Here is a 15,901-nt window from a genome sequence, read left to right as displayed (position 1 = left end):
AAATTAACCACAGGCTCCTTAGGCACAGAGACAGGAATGTTGAGACTTAGGAGCACCCAAAAGGGTCCCAGGGACATGTGTGGAGCATGGCATCTGTTTCAGCCTTCCCCATTCAAGTGCCAGGCATGAGGCTGGTATGTCAGGGCATTCAGGGAGAGTCCCCATCTGATGATATCTCTCATCTGCCTGAAATCCTTGAGTGCTTGCTCAGCCTTTCAGGATAAAGCCCAGATGCTGGCGTCTGCCTGCATACCACCCTGCAGCTCAACCTTATGACCCTTAACACACACATGTCCTTTCTCATTTCTGTCTCACACAAATATACAGACATGTGCACATTTTTTCTTCCCTACTGCCTCCCTTCACCTCCTTCCTCTCTCCCCATCTCTGCCTCCCATCTCTGCTCACTCTCTGCCCACGCTCTGCTCTCCCCGCACCTGTCTCCTCCATTTCCCCCCATCGCTTATGCAATATTCCCTCCACTCCCATGTCTTCCCACTGTCCCTCTCCATCTTTTATCTTCCAATCATGTGCACATTCTTTCTCTTACACACTAATACACTCACTCACATGCATCCAAGTTTTAAACATGCTGACTGCTATATTTTCTTGAAAGCATCACATCATTTCCTATCTTCTTCAACTAGAAGCCCTCTCTCTCTCTATCCTGCCTTAGGTCTGGGCCGTAATTATCTCAGTAAGCACTTCCTTCATAGTGTTGTCATTGCTTACATGTCTGTTTTTCCACCTCGTTGTGGGCTCCTCATCTTACTATTTCAGTGCTGTCAGTATCTGGGCCACAATGTGGCACATAATAAGCTCTCAGTAAGCTTTGAGGAACACCTCCCTATTCTTTAAGCACTCAGTAAGCACTGGGACTTCTCCCTTGACTGAAAATTAATTCTGTATTTTTCAACTTGCTCTCTTCTGGACCATGAACAACTATGTGAGAGCTAATGTGGTATTGGTTCTATCCTGTGTTATACCTTCCCAGGAGCATTTCTGTTTAATAGCAGAGGCACTCTGAAGATACAATGTCACTATTTAAAGATGTGATTCTTGTTGGAAATTCAGTCATTAGGGTATATGTGCCTACGAGGGATAAAATTTGAAGAGAACAAATATTTGAGCCCTCATTCGATTCCTACTGAGCATTGTGACAGCCACTCTGGGCAGGGCAGGACCTTCAGGCTCCTGGAGGACAGTCTGTAGCTTTTCCCATTTTTTATCAACCAGAGTGTCTTACTTGTTAATATGTATTAGTTGAATATAAATAAGTGTTCCTGCATATACCTTTTTGTAAAAAAACATCTAAAAAGGAAACCCATAGGGGCACCTGGATGGCTCAGTCAGTTAAGTGTCTGACTTTGGCTCAGGTCATGATCTCACAGTTCGTGAGTTCAAGCCCCACTCTGGGCTCTCTGCTGTCAGCACAGAGCCTGGAGCCTGCTTCGGATCCTCTGTCTCCCTCTCTCTCTGCCCCTTCCCCACTCTCTCTAAAAAATAAATAAACGCTTAAGAAATAATAAAAGGAAACCCATATCCTGGAAAAAATAGGAGAAGAGAAAAGACTGTGACTTGTAGTCCTGAGGGTGAACTCAAACAATTTATGTAACTCTCTGTACCCATTTTTTCAACTCTAACATGTGGAAGCTGGGCCAGCAGATCTTAAATGTCTGTTCAGTTCTGTAACCAAGAATTTTTATATAATCCTGGAGACCACTGAAAGAAGGAAGCCTGTTTAAAAAAACAAAAAGGTAGTGGTGGCACTTTCAGGCAAATGGTAATGTGACGAGGGGAATTTGAAGGAATGTAAGTGGGGATACAGAAGAAAAGAAGAAAAGAATGGAAAATGAGATGTGCTATTAACATGGAAACATATCCCAGAGACCTGAAAGAGATCCCATGACCTCCACCTCCTTCAGATAACCCCAGATGATCGTCAACAGATTTCATCAGTTGAGCTGAGATGAAATTGTGCACAGCGGGGAAGTGAATAGAAAGTTCTCCTAAATTTAGGTGGGCAGCATCAAGCTCAGTGCTGGGAAGCAATACATTAGCAGATGGAACAAGTTAGTTACCTGATAGGTTGATTCAGTGCTCTTGAGTTCATTAAAATAGGTTTCCCTGGGGGATTTGTGGGAAGAGGGGACTGTCCTTAGAGGTGCTGTGGACTGGCAGATGCTACCGGGCCATGAGAACTTTGGCCCCTGAAACAGCAAATGTAAGAGGAATCTGGGCCACATGGCAAGAAGGGAACAGAGACCTGAATCAGCACCAGACAGAAAGGATGCAGTACAAATCCTGATGTATTGTGGAAATATAATGGGACCTTATCAAAGAAGAAGTGGGGCATAAAACATGGAAAGACTGATAGTTGGAAAAATAGGGCACATGCTCTGCTGTTTTATCATTTTTAGCTAGGGAATTTTTGGAAAGATTTGTCTATACAGTTTTCCAAACTGAAAAAACTTTTAAACATAGTACAACCCTTTATATGCAGATAGAATAGGAGGTGGGGTTGAAAATCCCTGCTCTCCAATGTTTAGGAGGTAAATTTGATGGATAGTAACCAAGTATCATATGTATGAATAAATGGCAAAGAGAACAAAATGTTTGTAGGTGCAAATCTGTGGTCCTAGGGGATGCAGAATTATAGTTTGCATCAATTTTCAATTTATCATAGCAACTTTTGATTTCAAGTACATTGTTCAGTTTTTATTTGTATCACTAATTTAGGAAAGTACCTACACTTCAGTGAAGTTTTCAGGTCCATTGAGAGCAATGTAATTTGGACTCTTGAGACTTCTGTTACTATTCTTTATAAAGTCCTAATGCGGTTACAGGTTTTTTGCTGCAGCAGAATGAATTAAACAAAAGTCATGTTTCCATGAGAAAGTGCTCTGTCTTTAGAAGGTATGGCTCTGAAATGATCCCATAATGAGAAAAGTAGGTATAATGCCTGTTGCGTGTTTATAACTGATCTCAAAGAACATAAGAAAATATTTGCAGCCACAGGAACAGAGTTTTTATTTAACCAGCAATTATTTAATAAACCTCAATATTTATTTTGTTTATTTCATAATCCACTCCCATCCCTTTTTAAAGATACTTTCCCTTAGAATCTGTAAAGTATGCCTTTTGAAAGCTCTTGGAGTTGAAAAGTAACTATCTCTGAGTCCAAAGGAGTAGGTAGAACAGAGAGATGTAAATTGTATTGTCTTAATTGCTTTATTTTTAAATCTTTTCTTGGTTTATCTTTTTTACCGGCCTTATAAAACTTCCATTTAATTAGGTATTTCTTTAGATTATTACTGTCATCTATCATGTTAATAGCATTCTGATAGAGAAAAAAAATTCCCTGCTAAATTCTTATTAGAAATGGGGCAGCATGTAATATCTTTTAAGATATTTTGAGGGAAACAAGTGAGTTTTCATGATGATTGTCTGTTTTTTTATATGTCAAAACAAAGCTCAGGCCAATTTCATGTTCAGACTAAGAACTAAGGAAACAGTTCTCTGATTATCTCATAGGTGTTTTTCTAATTGCAGTGCATCACGGCCTAATTTAGAAAATGTTCTGATACTTATCTGTGATGAACCACCATCCGTGAATTTCTTAAGGCTTTAATTACTAACATACTGAATCAAAGCCCTTTTTATGCCTTGCTTTTAAGAAAAAGTCATTTTATGATGGAATCACTTTCATCAATTATAGTGCGATAATGATGCAGGCATCTTCATGTAGTTATTAGTGCCAGAGCAAACTTCATTACTATGGTGCTGATCATTGATGTTTCCTGTATATTTTTATTCATAGAAAATGGAGTTTGTTTCGGGGCACCTGGGTGGCTCAGTCGGTTAAGCGGCCGACTTCGGCTCAGGTCACGATCTTACGGTCCGTGAGTTCGAGCCCCGCATCGGGCTCTGTGCTGACAGCTCAGAGCCTGGAGCCTGTTTCAGATTCTGTGTCTCCCTCTCTCTGACCCTCCCCCATTCATGCTCTGACTCCCTCTGTCTCAAAAATAAAAAAAAATAAAAAAATAAAAAAAATAAAAATAAATAAATAAATAAAAACGTTAAAAAAAAAGAAAATGGAGTTTGTTTCAAGTCGATGAGCTAGCAAATAATATACTCTGTTCCTGTGATTAGTAGGACCATGATACTAATGTAGATATCTATAAAGATAAGAAGTCTGTAGGATTGATTTATTTTCCTTTAGGACAAAACTTTTCAGGGTAAACACTGTCTAATGTGCTGCTTTCATAATAAAGTAACTGGATTTTCCTGATAGCTTAATATGCTAAGGTTTTATTCCCTAAATTGATGGAAGACAGTAAGCAGCCATCAGGTCTTATTTAAAAACATACAGCATTTTATAGACCTCAGCTTTTGACATTTTATTTGTGAAATTTTCTATTCTAAGATAAGTTGAATTTCTTAGTAACATCAACTTTTACTTTCTACTTCAGTGTTTTATACTCTAAAGACTAAAAAATATAGGCAGATGCTGGTTATAATAAGAGCCACCACAAAATCAAAACTTTGTTTCTGTTTAGACCGAATATGAGGCTCAAATTAAGAAGACACAGCTACTCTCAAAAGATAGACCTGGAATAAAAGGTGAACTGAAAGATGAAGACAGAGAAAAGGTAATAAATTAAAACAATAAACTTTCTGTTAACAGAGGATTTCTGGAGTGTTTCTCTTTTACTATATTGTTTTAAATAAAATAATCTTATTACAGAGATCTTTTTTATTAAACCTTAAGTATTATTTAAAGACTTATAGAGTATTGCTTTAATGTCTAATTCAATTAAATTTGCTAAAAGGCAGTCACAGCAGGTTTAAAAGAGATAGATTCCAAAGAAAACCTTAGTGTTGTTAGCAGGTGAAATTATGTTTCTCTAAATAATGCTTTGTCGCTGCTTTTTTTCTTCGTTCCAGAAATGTTTTAAATAAAAGGTAAACAAAATATGGAATTTTGCTTCTTTTCTTTGTATATATAATTTTGTACATTTTAACCTTTTCACAGAGAAAGTGGAAAGAAAAGATTGCATATCTAAGCAACAGACAAAAAGACTGGCAAGGAATACTTAAATAAATTCTGCTATGTATCTGCCGTAATGCAGGCTTCTAATCCTGCAGCCTATCTCCATATAAATGATTCTGTTCAAGACCATAGATGTTTTCTTCACTAAAAGCAGTAAAGCTCTTTTAGATGAAATGTCTAAAAACATCTTGTAATAACTTGGAGCATGCTGGCAAGAGTAGTCACTTGTGACTATGTGTGAAACCCCCTCAGCCAGTCGATATTGTAATAAGCAAAAATGGTAGCATCACTCCATTATTCAGAAAAGCCAACAGCGTGCTTGTTCCTTAGGCTGCAGCATTCATTAAGAAAAGCTTACTGGGCTGAAAGCTGGAAACAGATGATAACGGGATATGATTTTCATATTTAATGCTTTCCTTGGAAGAGTATGTGTGCTACAGATTGATAGAAGAACCAACTGCTACTTTACTAAAAGACTTTCAGGTTTGCCCTATAGCTACCGATGGAATCATTCAGCCAAGAAATTAACTTTTTCTCCTTTTACCTGCTTTATATATCTGCTAAGCAGGCTGCCTGGCTGCCAGTAAATGTTATTATGCAGTTAACTGTTTGGTATTTAAGACTCTTATCAGAAAAGAAACAGAGGCCACACTATTTTGTTTTTATAGTAGGAGGAAGGTTTTAGTTTTCCTTTTTTCCATGCATTAGCAGGCATTAATCTGAGTTTATAGGAAGTTTTAGTTTTCCTTCCCAAAGATTAAAAAGTTAAAAAACCTAGAATTTAGAGCATTCTTTAAACTGTAAGATACAAAACACCAAGCCCCAGAAACCTTGACCTATATAAAAAGGCCTTTTAATGATAAATGATTTCTGTGCCATTAGATGTATGCCGAATGTGGTATGATGTGAAAGACTTCTAAACCATTCAGGCAGTTTTTCTGTTTGACATTGGGTCATGAAATAATTGATGTGTTTTTAATCTATAAGCCGGTTTGTTCTTTCTATGCCATTCCTGATAAAGGCATTCTTAGTACAGCAGTGTCAATGGTACTTAAGTAAAATGGGAGACTTTTTTTTTGTATTTGCACTAGTGATCCCTTACCTTACATACAATTACATAGTCTCCTTTTAAGTTATATTTAAAATTAGGGCAAGAGACATACAGCTGACAACCCCTTAAAGACGTTACATATAATAATTAGAAGACAGGTATTTTCCTGTGTACTATAAAGTGTCATCTTAAAAGCTTTGATTATTGACTGTATATAACAATCAATTAGGTAACATTTTGAGAAATTTCTTTCTTGCCTATATTCAATTTCTTATTGGTGTTCCATCAATTAAAAGGTAAATACATTTTAGTAAAATGATGAATTAATGAATCCTTATTATATGCTAATTCCAGAATAATTGCTTATCATATGAGTTACATTTTTTTTCCGGTGGAAATCCATACATGTCTTCTTTAGACAGTCATATGAATTAGTCTCTGTTCCCAGAGTTGTTGGTCTTCAGGTATTGGCCTGAAGCGCAATATGGTGTCACTGGTTGAAGTCAATAAATCGTTTTTAAGCATGTGATCTGTGTGAGAAGCCACAGTAGGAGATCCCCCTATGAATTCCACAGGGCTTGTGCTCAAGGTGCTTCCTCCAAGGAGATGTCCTTTCTAAGGCACAAGATAGTATGTAATGAATGCCAGTTACATGTGGTGGGCATGTGCTGCATGAAGAAAGAAGGTATGCTTCTACCAAAATGAGTGGCCCAAGACTCAGTGGAGGAGGTGGTGTTTGAACTAGTGTGAAGGATGGGAAAGATATCAGTCAGTGGGGATGTGGTAGACATTCGAAGGCCAGGAGATGTCATGATTAAAGGAGTAGAAGCAGGAAAGCCCAGTGGGCAGTTGTGCAGCCTGGCTGAAGTCCAGTGTTCTTGTACGGAAGTGGTAGACAGTAAGGTTGGAAAGTTATATCATGGAACTTCTTAGTGCCACATTAAGAATTGAGATTTCCTCCTGGAATCGTGTGTGTGTGTGTGTGTGTGTGTGTGTGTGTGTGTGCGCGCGCGCGCGCGCATGCGTGGGCATGTGTAATAGTGTGTGTGTGTATGTGTTGGGGCAGGTAAAGGCAGGACTTGTGGGTGGAGCAGTGACATCACAGCTGTGCAGCAGCAGGGAGATAAGGCTGGAGGTGCCATGGAGGACGAACTGGGGGAAGGAGTTGGTGGAACTGAAGAATCAGGGTTTGTTCAGACAGGAAGAATTAACTAAGAGCCTAACTTGAGGGTTGCCATTAAAGTGGAAAACACTGATGAGGGGGAGAGGACTTGTCAAATTAATGATAATTCTGAATTATAAGAAGCTATATTTTTTAAGTGATTGTATACCTTTCAACCATAGCAGTAACATGGATACTCTATCAAGAAAAGTCATCAAGCAGTGATTGTCCATTTTCTCAATGTAAAACTCTAGCTCAGTTTCATAATAAGGCATCCAGAGTTTTCATGCCTCCTCTGGCTACTTTTCAGAGTCCTGTGTTCTCTTAAGAGAATTAATAATTGGTCTACTTGTTCCCCAAGCTTATTTCCATGATTAGTTTACCTAGTAAACTTTTGGTTTTTGGTTAATAGATAGCAAAAAGACAAAGTTCAAGCCCCCATTCGGATCCTCACAAATTTTACTATAATTCAGCAATCCTTTCCCTCTATTATACATTGCATTTTTTTGTTGTTGGGGCAGGGTGTAAATTCTAATTCTGTTGGTCTTTTGGCATGTTCTAGTTACTTAGTTTTTTATATGAGCAGTGACTAGAGAACATACATAAAAAAACATCAAGGGGCACCTGGGTGGCTCAGTCAGTTAAGCGTCCGACTTCAGCTCAGGTCATGATCTCGCGGTCTATGAGTTTGAGCCCCACGTCGGGCTCTGTGCTGACAGCTCAGAGCCTGGAGCCTGTTTCAGATTCTGTGTCTCCCTCTTTCTCTCTCCTCCCCCTCTCATGCTCTGTCTCTCTCTCCCCAAAAATAAACGTTAAAAAAAAAATTTTTTTTAAAATCAAAGCGTATGTATTGTCATTTGTGAATGAGATATCAATTTTGGGATGGGGTTTGTGAAGTTTCTTTGAACTATTTTTGTGTGTGTTTGTGTGAGAGAGAGAAATTTTTTTTTTATATTTTAAAATTTACATCCAAATTAGTTAGCATATAGTGTAACAGTGATTTCAGGAGTAGATTCCTTAGTGCCCCTTACCCATTTAGCCCATCCCCCCTCCCACAACCCCTCCAGTAACCCTCAGTTTGTTCTCCATATTTATGAGTCTCTTCTGTTTTGTCCCCCTCCCTGTTTTTATTTTTGTTTCCCTTCCCTTATGTTCATCTGTTTTGTCTCTTAAAGTCCTCATATGAGTAAGGTCATATGATTTTTGTCTTTCTCTGACTGACTAATTTCACTTAGCATAATACCCTCCAGTTCCATCCATGTAGTTGCAAATGGCAAGATTTAATTCTTTTTGATTGGTGAGTAATACTCCATTGTATGAAAGAAATTGAAGAAGACACAAAAAAAAAGGAAAAAGATTCCATGCTCCTGGATAGGAATAACAAATATTGTTAAAATGTTGAAACTACCCGAGGCAATCTTTGAACTATTATACTATGAAACTTGTTCTACTAAAAGCAGAAGTGAACTGGATCCTTCACAGCAAGAGTGTACCGTGCTAGGCCTGGCTGGAGATCTGTGGAGGACCAGGGAATTTTGTCACAGGGCTGAAGGCTAACTGGAGAGGTCCATTTCACTGTTGTAATACTTCCTGCAAGGGTCACATGGAGAATGGTTATGCGGGCTGTTACTTCTACTTCTCATGTTAACTGTAACAATGGGTAATGATCAGTGCACACTTATTCTGTGCCAGGTGCTACATGAAGCACTTTATGGTCATCAACTCATTTAATCATCTCAACAATCCTGGAAGTAGATGCTGTTGTTATCCTCATTTCATGGGAAGGCTCAGAGAGGTTAGTTAACTTCCCCAAGACTACACAGCGAGGCAGAGCCAAAACTCAAATCCAGACTCTTTGGCTTCAGTGTCCATGCAGTTAGCCATCTTGCTGCCCTGCCATCTGAGGTGGTGTGGGTGAAATGCTCTTCAAAAGTTGGGAAAAATTCCTGATCCAATAAAAACACCCTGGCCAACATCATGCAAAATATTCCAATTATCCATTTAGATGCTGCATTTGTGCCTAACCTTGGTCTCATTTGGTGCTATAATATTCCAGCTAAATCAGGTGAGCCAAGGAAAGCAGAGCATCTGTCTCTGAACTGCTCATGTTTACACTAAAAGGAGAATCCGGGGCGCCTGGGTGGCTTGGTCGGTTAAGCGTCCGACTTCGGCTCAGGTCATGATCTCGCGGTCCATGAGTTCAAGCCCCATGTCGGGCTCTGTGCTGACAGCTCAGAGCCTGGAGCCTGTTTCGGATTCTGTGTCTCTCTCTCTCTCTCTCTCTCTGCCCCTCCCCTGTTCATGCTCTGTCTCTCTCTGTCTCAAAAATAAATAAACGCTAAAAAAAAAAAAATTTTTAAAGGAGAATCCATTTGAGTTGGCTTGGTAGGGCAGAAGAAATACCTTAAAGCTCTGCTGAAGAAGAACTTCCAGTTGAGAAGACATGTGCACTTTGTGTACAGTGGCTTCACCTGTGGGTTGGAGCTGTGTCAGGAGAGGTGGTGAAACTGTGGTGGGGAGCAGCCCTGTTGCAGGGGAGGCACCAAACAGGGAAGACAGCCCAGTATTACATGATGGGAAGAGTTCCGTTTCCAGAGGACAGACCGTGGCTCCTGGGATCTGAGCAGTATTCACAAGACCAAGGCAGCCACTGTAGGGCCTGGGCTCATCTCCAAGGGCTGAAGTGACCGGCATTGTGGAGGAGACAAGTGATTGAAATAACATGATGGCAAGGGTAAAGGGTAAGACTCTCCTGAAATACCCATAAAGAGAAAATGACTCAGGTTGGAATCTTCTGGAAGCAGATCCTAAGACAAGGATTGGAGTGTAAGTGGTTTATTTGGGAGGTGGTCCCAGGAAGCACAGAGGAGAGAGGAAGGTGACACAACCAGTAGTGTGTGATTGAATGATTGAATGGGTTACTACTGTGAGCAGCCAGAGCTCAGTCCTATTGGGGAACCTTGGAAGACTGTGTAGCGCATGCCTTAGTGTCTTCACACATGGGCGTAGAAAAGGGAGTGGGGATATATTCTTCAGTTCCTATCTGTCATTGACTGAATGTTGTGGCTGGCTCTACTCCTGGCTGCTGCAGAGCAGTGAGGGAAGCTCCCAGGCCAGAAGGACACTGTGGGCATGTACTGGGATGGTGAGGTTCCCATAGATATGGGTCTGGCCCTGTCATACCGGCTACTGGAGAGAGCAGTGCAGGGCAAGAGTAAAGTGGTTGGGTTATTACTTAAAGTTATCTATATAGGCCCCAATTTCTTACCCTTACTGGCCCACAGTACCTCATTCACCAGCAGTCTCCTTGATCCACTGCTCAATTCTGAAGAGTGCAAGCATCTCCCTAAAGTGGGGCTCTGAGCGGTTGCCCAGGTTTCTAATACTGGGACATTGTACCTTGCTTGGGATAGTGATACACCCTCGCAGAGTTGTGACTTTATTTGACCTAGAGCAATGACAAAGTCAGAAGGTGTTCAGCTGGGCCTCTTTTATCTAAATAGCTTTTTCACTTGTATGTGTTTCTATTCACAAGACATTTAAAAATTAAACTGAATTACACAAAGTTTTTCAAGTCCTGGCGCTAATACTAGATTTGCAGGCCTTTTTTTTCAGGAGACGCTAGAAAATTCTCTTCTCTCCATGCTCATTAGACCATGAGCTCCTGCATGGTAGGGTCTAGGCCCATCCACTGCTCCACCTGGTGAGTGGTAGCAGCCCACCAGCCTGCAGTGAGGAAGAGGAGGGAGCCATTCTTCTTGAGCGAGGGGTGTGCCCCATTCCACTGGAGTCTGAGGCCGGATGAAGTTTGAACTCTCCACATCCTGCTTCCTTTTGAGGGTACCTCCCAAGTGGGTAGTGTGGCTCAGAATGACAGCTAACATTTGCATTGGTCTTACTCTGTGTCAGGTACGGTTCTAAGGACTTTATAGGATACAGTACACACACACACATGTCTACACACACTCGTTACAACAACTTTCCGAAGTAAGATTTATTTTTATGCCCATTTTACAAATTAGGAGATGGAGGCCCAAAGAAATTAAGTAACTTGTCTCCAGATCACCTAGCTGGTCAGTGGCAGAGCCTTAATTAATAAATACATCAACTTTGCTTCTCAGTCATTGCAAGAAAGGTTTCACTTAGGAGAATGGTGGGAAGAAGTCTCTCTGGAAGAGACTTAACCTCTTTCTCACAGTCAAGAATGAAAATAACCATATTTTTAAATTTTCCTTTTGTGAAGACATTTGGCTACACAACTATCACTCCTTTGCTGTCTCTGTGGTGGAATTATGTGACAAGTGTGTTATGTGTCAAAGACTCTTACAGGTGAGAAAATTGCATTCATATATATATATAGGTACACATCTTGTAGTAGAGTGATAGGGAAGAGAGAAAAAGTCAAGGAGAAGGGGAAACGGAAACAAGCCGATTTGGCAAGAGGAAGACAAAATTTGTGGAAAACACTGTTTCTTTTCTCCCTTTGATGGTACAAGGGATTATGGAAGCCTCCACAGGAGAACAAATTTTGATTTCCATTTTTTATAAGATTTTCCAAACTTCATATACTTATATTCTATGAAATAATGTATTAGAAAAAAAAAAGTCTTTTTCATGTAGTCTGAAAAAAATGTATTCATGCCTAGAACTTTTTTGGAAAGGAATCTGGCAATAACTATCACAATTATATATGCAGTTGACCCTTGAACAATGTACGGGTACACTTATTCACAGATGTTGAACTTTATGTACAGTTTGTACATGTATTTTCCTTATGATTTTCTTTTCTCTGGCTTGCTTTATTGTAAGAATGCAGTATATAACACATATAATATTAAAAGTATGTGTTAATCGACCATTTGTGTTGTGGATAAGGCTTCCAGTCAACAGGAGACTATTAGTAGTTAAGGTATATACAGATTTTTGACTGTTCAGGGGGTTGGATGTACACGTATGCTTTGTGCCAGCAATCCAGCTATCCTCAAGAAATAGAAACTCTAATTAGTTTAATAACATTAATACACTAGGGGCGCCTGGGTAGCTCAATCGGTTGAGCAATCAACTTCGGCTCAGGTCATGATCTTGTGGTTCGTGGGTTCGAACCCTGGGTCGGGCTCTGTGCTGACAGCTCGGAGCCTGGAGCCAGCTTCGGATCCTGTGTTTCCCTCTCTCTCTGCCCCTCTCTCACTCGTGCTTTGTTTCTCTCTCTCTTTCTCTCTCTCTCTCTCAAAAATAAATAAACATTTAAAAAATTTTAAAATAATGTTAATACAGTAAAAAAACCCAAAAAGTTTGAGGAAGGGATGAGCAGTGGTTAATCTATTTTAGGAAGAAAGAGCCTGCCTGTGTATGGGATCGCTCTTTTAATTGTAGTATGTTAGTTGCTTCTATCCTCACCTCTCTCAAAATTAGAAACTGGAGTTGGCATTCTGTCTTTCTAATGTAGTCCTGCACATTTCTTTTTTAACAGGAAGCTCTAAGAGACACAGTTATATCCCGAGCCACCCTGTATAGGAACCACAGAGCATGTACAGAGCATACTAAAGTGTATTATAAAAGAAAAGGCTATTGTCTTGATATTCTCAGACACTTGTTAAGCTTCTTTTTTTGCATGCTGTGGCTTTCTATTGTTTTGATCAAGGTTAATTGCATAAACCTAGAGGTATTGGGGAAAATGTTGGTGCTGGGGTGTGTGTGTTTATTTTTTGAAAATCACCAATTGGTACAATTTAGGAATGCTGAATTTATGTTGAAGTTTTTATCTGCTCTTCTCCTACTCTTCCCATTTACCCTATATAGACTTGGTTTTATTTATCAGGTACAGGTTCCACTTAGTGTCCTATTTTAATAGGTCTGATTTTATACTGGTTGAATTTAGTAGGAAATTGGATGTAGACTTCCAATTTATTATTAGAGACTTTTATGTTTGTTTTTCAAAAAAGCTGTGGTTCAGTGATACAATTTGAGCTTCATTGATTCCATTTTGAGTGTTGTAGCATAAGAGATGGGCATTGGAGTCCTCGTGTGTGGGTTTGAATCTGTGACCAAGAGCAAATTGTTCAACCTTGCTAAGTCCCATAAGGATGAGTACAATAATAATGGTTGTTTTGAGAATTAAAAAAAGGTAATGAATATAAATCTGTTTGACACCTGGTAAGTGCTTGGCAAATGTTCACTGATCCTGCCACCACTCTCACCACTGTCCCCATCATCTCCGTCTTTGGTCTCCGTGAGAGTAGCCATTCTTTGGTCCAGCTTTTTGCCACTTATCTAGAGAGTGGTGACACGAGCTCTGGGGATGGAGAGGCTACCTATGAGTTAAAGAAATGGGACGTAAAGCCACCGGGTGGTAACAGCTTGTAGTTGATTTATGTTATAGGGATTTGCCCAACAAAGTTACTTCTAGAAGATACCTTTGAAGCCTAAACTTAACGGATCCATTTTAAAATTAATATGGTTCTAGTGACTATTGGATTTAATGGCCAGAGATATCTCTTTGTGGCCTTAGTTGTGAATTGATTGTGTCTATAATCTATCACAGTGGCAAAATGAAAGAAGTGTTAAGAATTACTTTGGCATGATGTCTTAGCCAGCTCAGGTGGCCATAACAAAATACTGTAGACTGGGGGCTTAAACAATGGAAATTTATTTTCTCACAATTCTGGAAGCTGGAAGTCCAAGATCAGGCCTCTCTCTTTGGGTTGCAGACAGCTGTCCCTTCTCTCTGTCCTCATATGGCCTCTTCTCTGTGTGTGTGTGTGTGTGTGTGTGTGTGTGTGTGTGTGTGTATAGAGAGAGATCTCTGGTATCTCCTCCTCTTATCAGGACACCAGTCATATTGGATTAGGGCCCCACCCTTACAAACTCATTTAACCTGAGTCATCCCATTAAAGACCCTGTCTCCCAGTAGTCATACTGGGAATTAGGGCTTCCAACATAAGAATTTGGGGAAGGGGGACACAATTCAGTTTATAACACATGATGAAGTAAAATAATTCCTTCAGGATTGTTATATGTAAATTTTTATTAAGGGATTGTTTTTGAAATCTCAATGTGACTTAAGGACTTGCTGGGGCGCCTGGGTGGCGCAGTCGGTTAAGCGTCCGACTTCAGCCAGGTCACGATCTCACGGTCCGTGAGTTCGAGCCCCGCGTCAGGCTCTGGGCTGATGGCTCAGAGCCTGGAGCCTGTTTCCGATTCTGTCTCCCTCTCTCTCTGTCCCTCCCCCGTTCATGCTCTGTCTCTCTCTGTCCCAAAAATAAATAAACGTTGAAAAAAAAAAAAAAATTTAAAAAAAAAAAAAAATGTAAGGACTTGCTTACACAGAAACTAGAAATAATCATTGAACTGTGTGAAAGCTGAAAATTTGGTCTGATAGTTCCATTTCTAGTCTGCATTCATCTTGATATTTCTCAGTTCCCTCACCTGTGAAAGAAATAATATAGTAAGAAAAAAATTAAGATTTTCTGAGCATTTTTTAAAGAATGTGAAGTATAACATGTATTTTTCAAAGTACAGTAATGATTAAGATCTACCTGCTTTGACAGCTGTAGTTAGTAATTTTTTTTAATTTTTAAATGTTTATTAAGAGAGAAAGAGAGACAGAGTGTGAGCAGGGGAGGGACAGAGAGAGAGAGGGAGACACAGAATCTGAAGCAGGTTTCAGGCTCTTAGCACAGAGAGTGATACAGGGCTTGAACTCATGAACTATGAGATCATGACCTGAGCCAAAGTCAGATGCTTAACTGACTGAGCCACCCAGGTGCCCCTGTAGTTAGTAATTATTAACTAAGTCATCATTATAATAATTGTAAACTAGGTCTCTCTCCTTTCCCCCCAGTAAAGATGTAGTCCTGGTTTTAAAAGTTACCTTCTGGGGGCCCTGGGTGTCTCAGTCCATTAAGCGTCTGACTTTGGCTCAGGTCATGATCTCACCATTTGTGGGTTCTAGCCCCGTGTTGGGTTCAGTGCTGACAGCTCAGAGCTCAGAGCCTGGAGCCTGCTTCGAATTCTGTCTGTCTCTCTCTGCCCCTCCCCCACTCATGCTCTGTCTCTCTCTCTCTCAAAAATAAACATTATTTTTAGTCATATCCATTTCCTTTGCAATCACTTTCCCCAGCTCCTAAAATGTTTAAAGAAACTACAGATAGAGAATTGTGTCAGGAAAAGGAAGAACTGAACCAAAATCCTGGATTAGAGATTTACCTCAAGCACTGAGCTACAGAAAGTAATAGGAAGGCGTAGAAACATTGATAATTATTTCAGATCCTTAAATACTGATACATGCACCTTCTTTTGGCAATAATGTCTGTCTCAAACTGTTCAATTCCTAATATTATTCCTGTGTCAACAAGAATGTGAAACACAACATTCTCTCTTCAGCTTTCCTGGCTCAGAAACTGCTTGAGACACATAACAATGTCAGAATTTTAAGATTAAAGACCACCCTATTTCCTGTTGCTAAGCAAACAAAATGCAGTCTGTTTTAAAAAAGAAAAGAGGCAACTAGGGGTGCCTGGGTGGCTCGGTCCCTTAAGCGTCCGACTTCGGCTCAGGTCATGATCTCATGGTCCGTGAATTCGAGCCCCGCGTCAGGCTCTGTGCTGACAGCTCAGAGCCTGGAGCCTGTTTCAGA

General features: G+C 40.0%; 1 protein-coding gene across 2 annotated transcripts in view; it reads left to right on the top strand.

Annotated features, from left to right (window-relative positions):
- KIZ (kizuna centrosomal protein) overlaps window positions 1–15,901 on the top strand; it is a 144,855-nt gene that overhangs the window by 17,571 nt on the left and 111,383 nt on the right. For both annotated transcript variants that reach the window (XM_060610971.3, XM_060610967.3), the window contains exon 4: window positions 4,560–4,652. In XM_060610971.3, the coding sequence (XP_060466954.2) occupies window positions 4,560–4,652 (93 nt within the window). The remainder of the gene's footprint in view (window positions 1–4,559; window positions 4,653–15,901) is intronic.

The sequence above is a fragment of the Panthera onca genome, chromosome A3, assembly GCF_046562875.1.
Source record: "Panthera onca isolate mPanOnc1 chromosome A3, mPanOnc1 haplotype 2, whole genome shotgun sequence".
NCBI classification, from domain to species: Eukaryota; Metazoa; Chordata; class Mammalia; order Carnivora; family Felidae; genus Panthera; species Panthera onca.
Note: the sequence above shows the minus strand (reverse complement) of the source record. Positions and strands in the feature narration are given on the sequence as shown.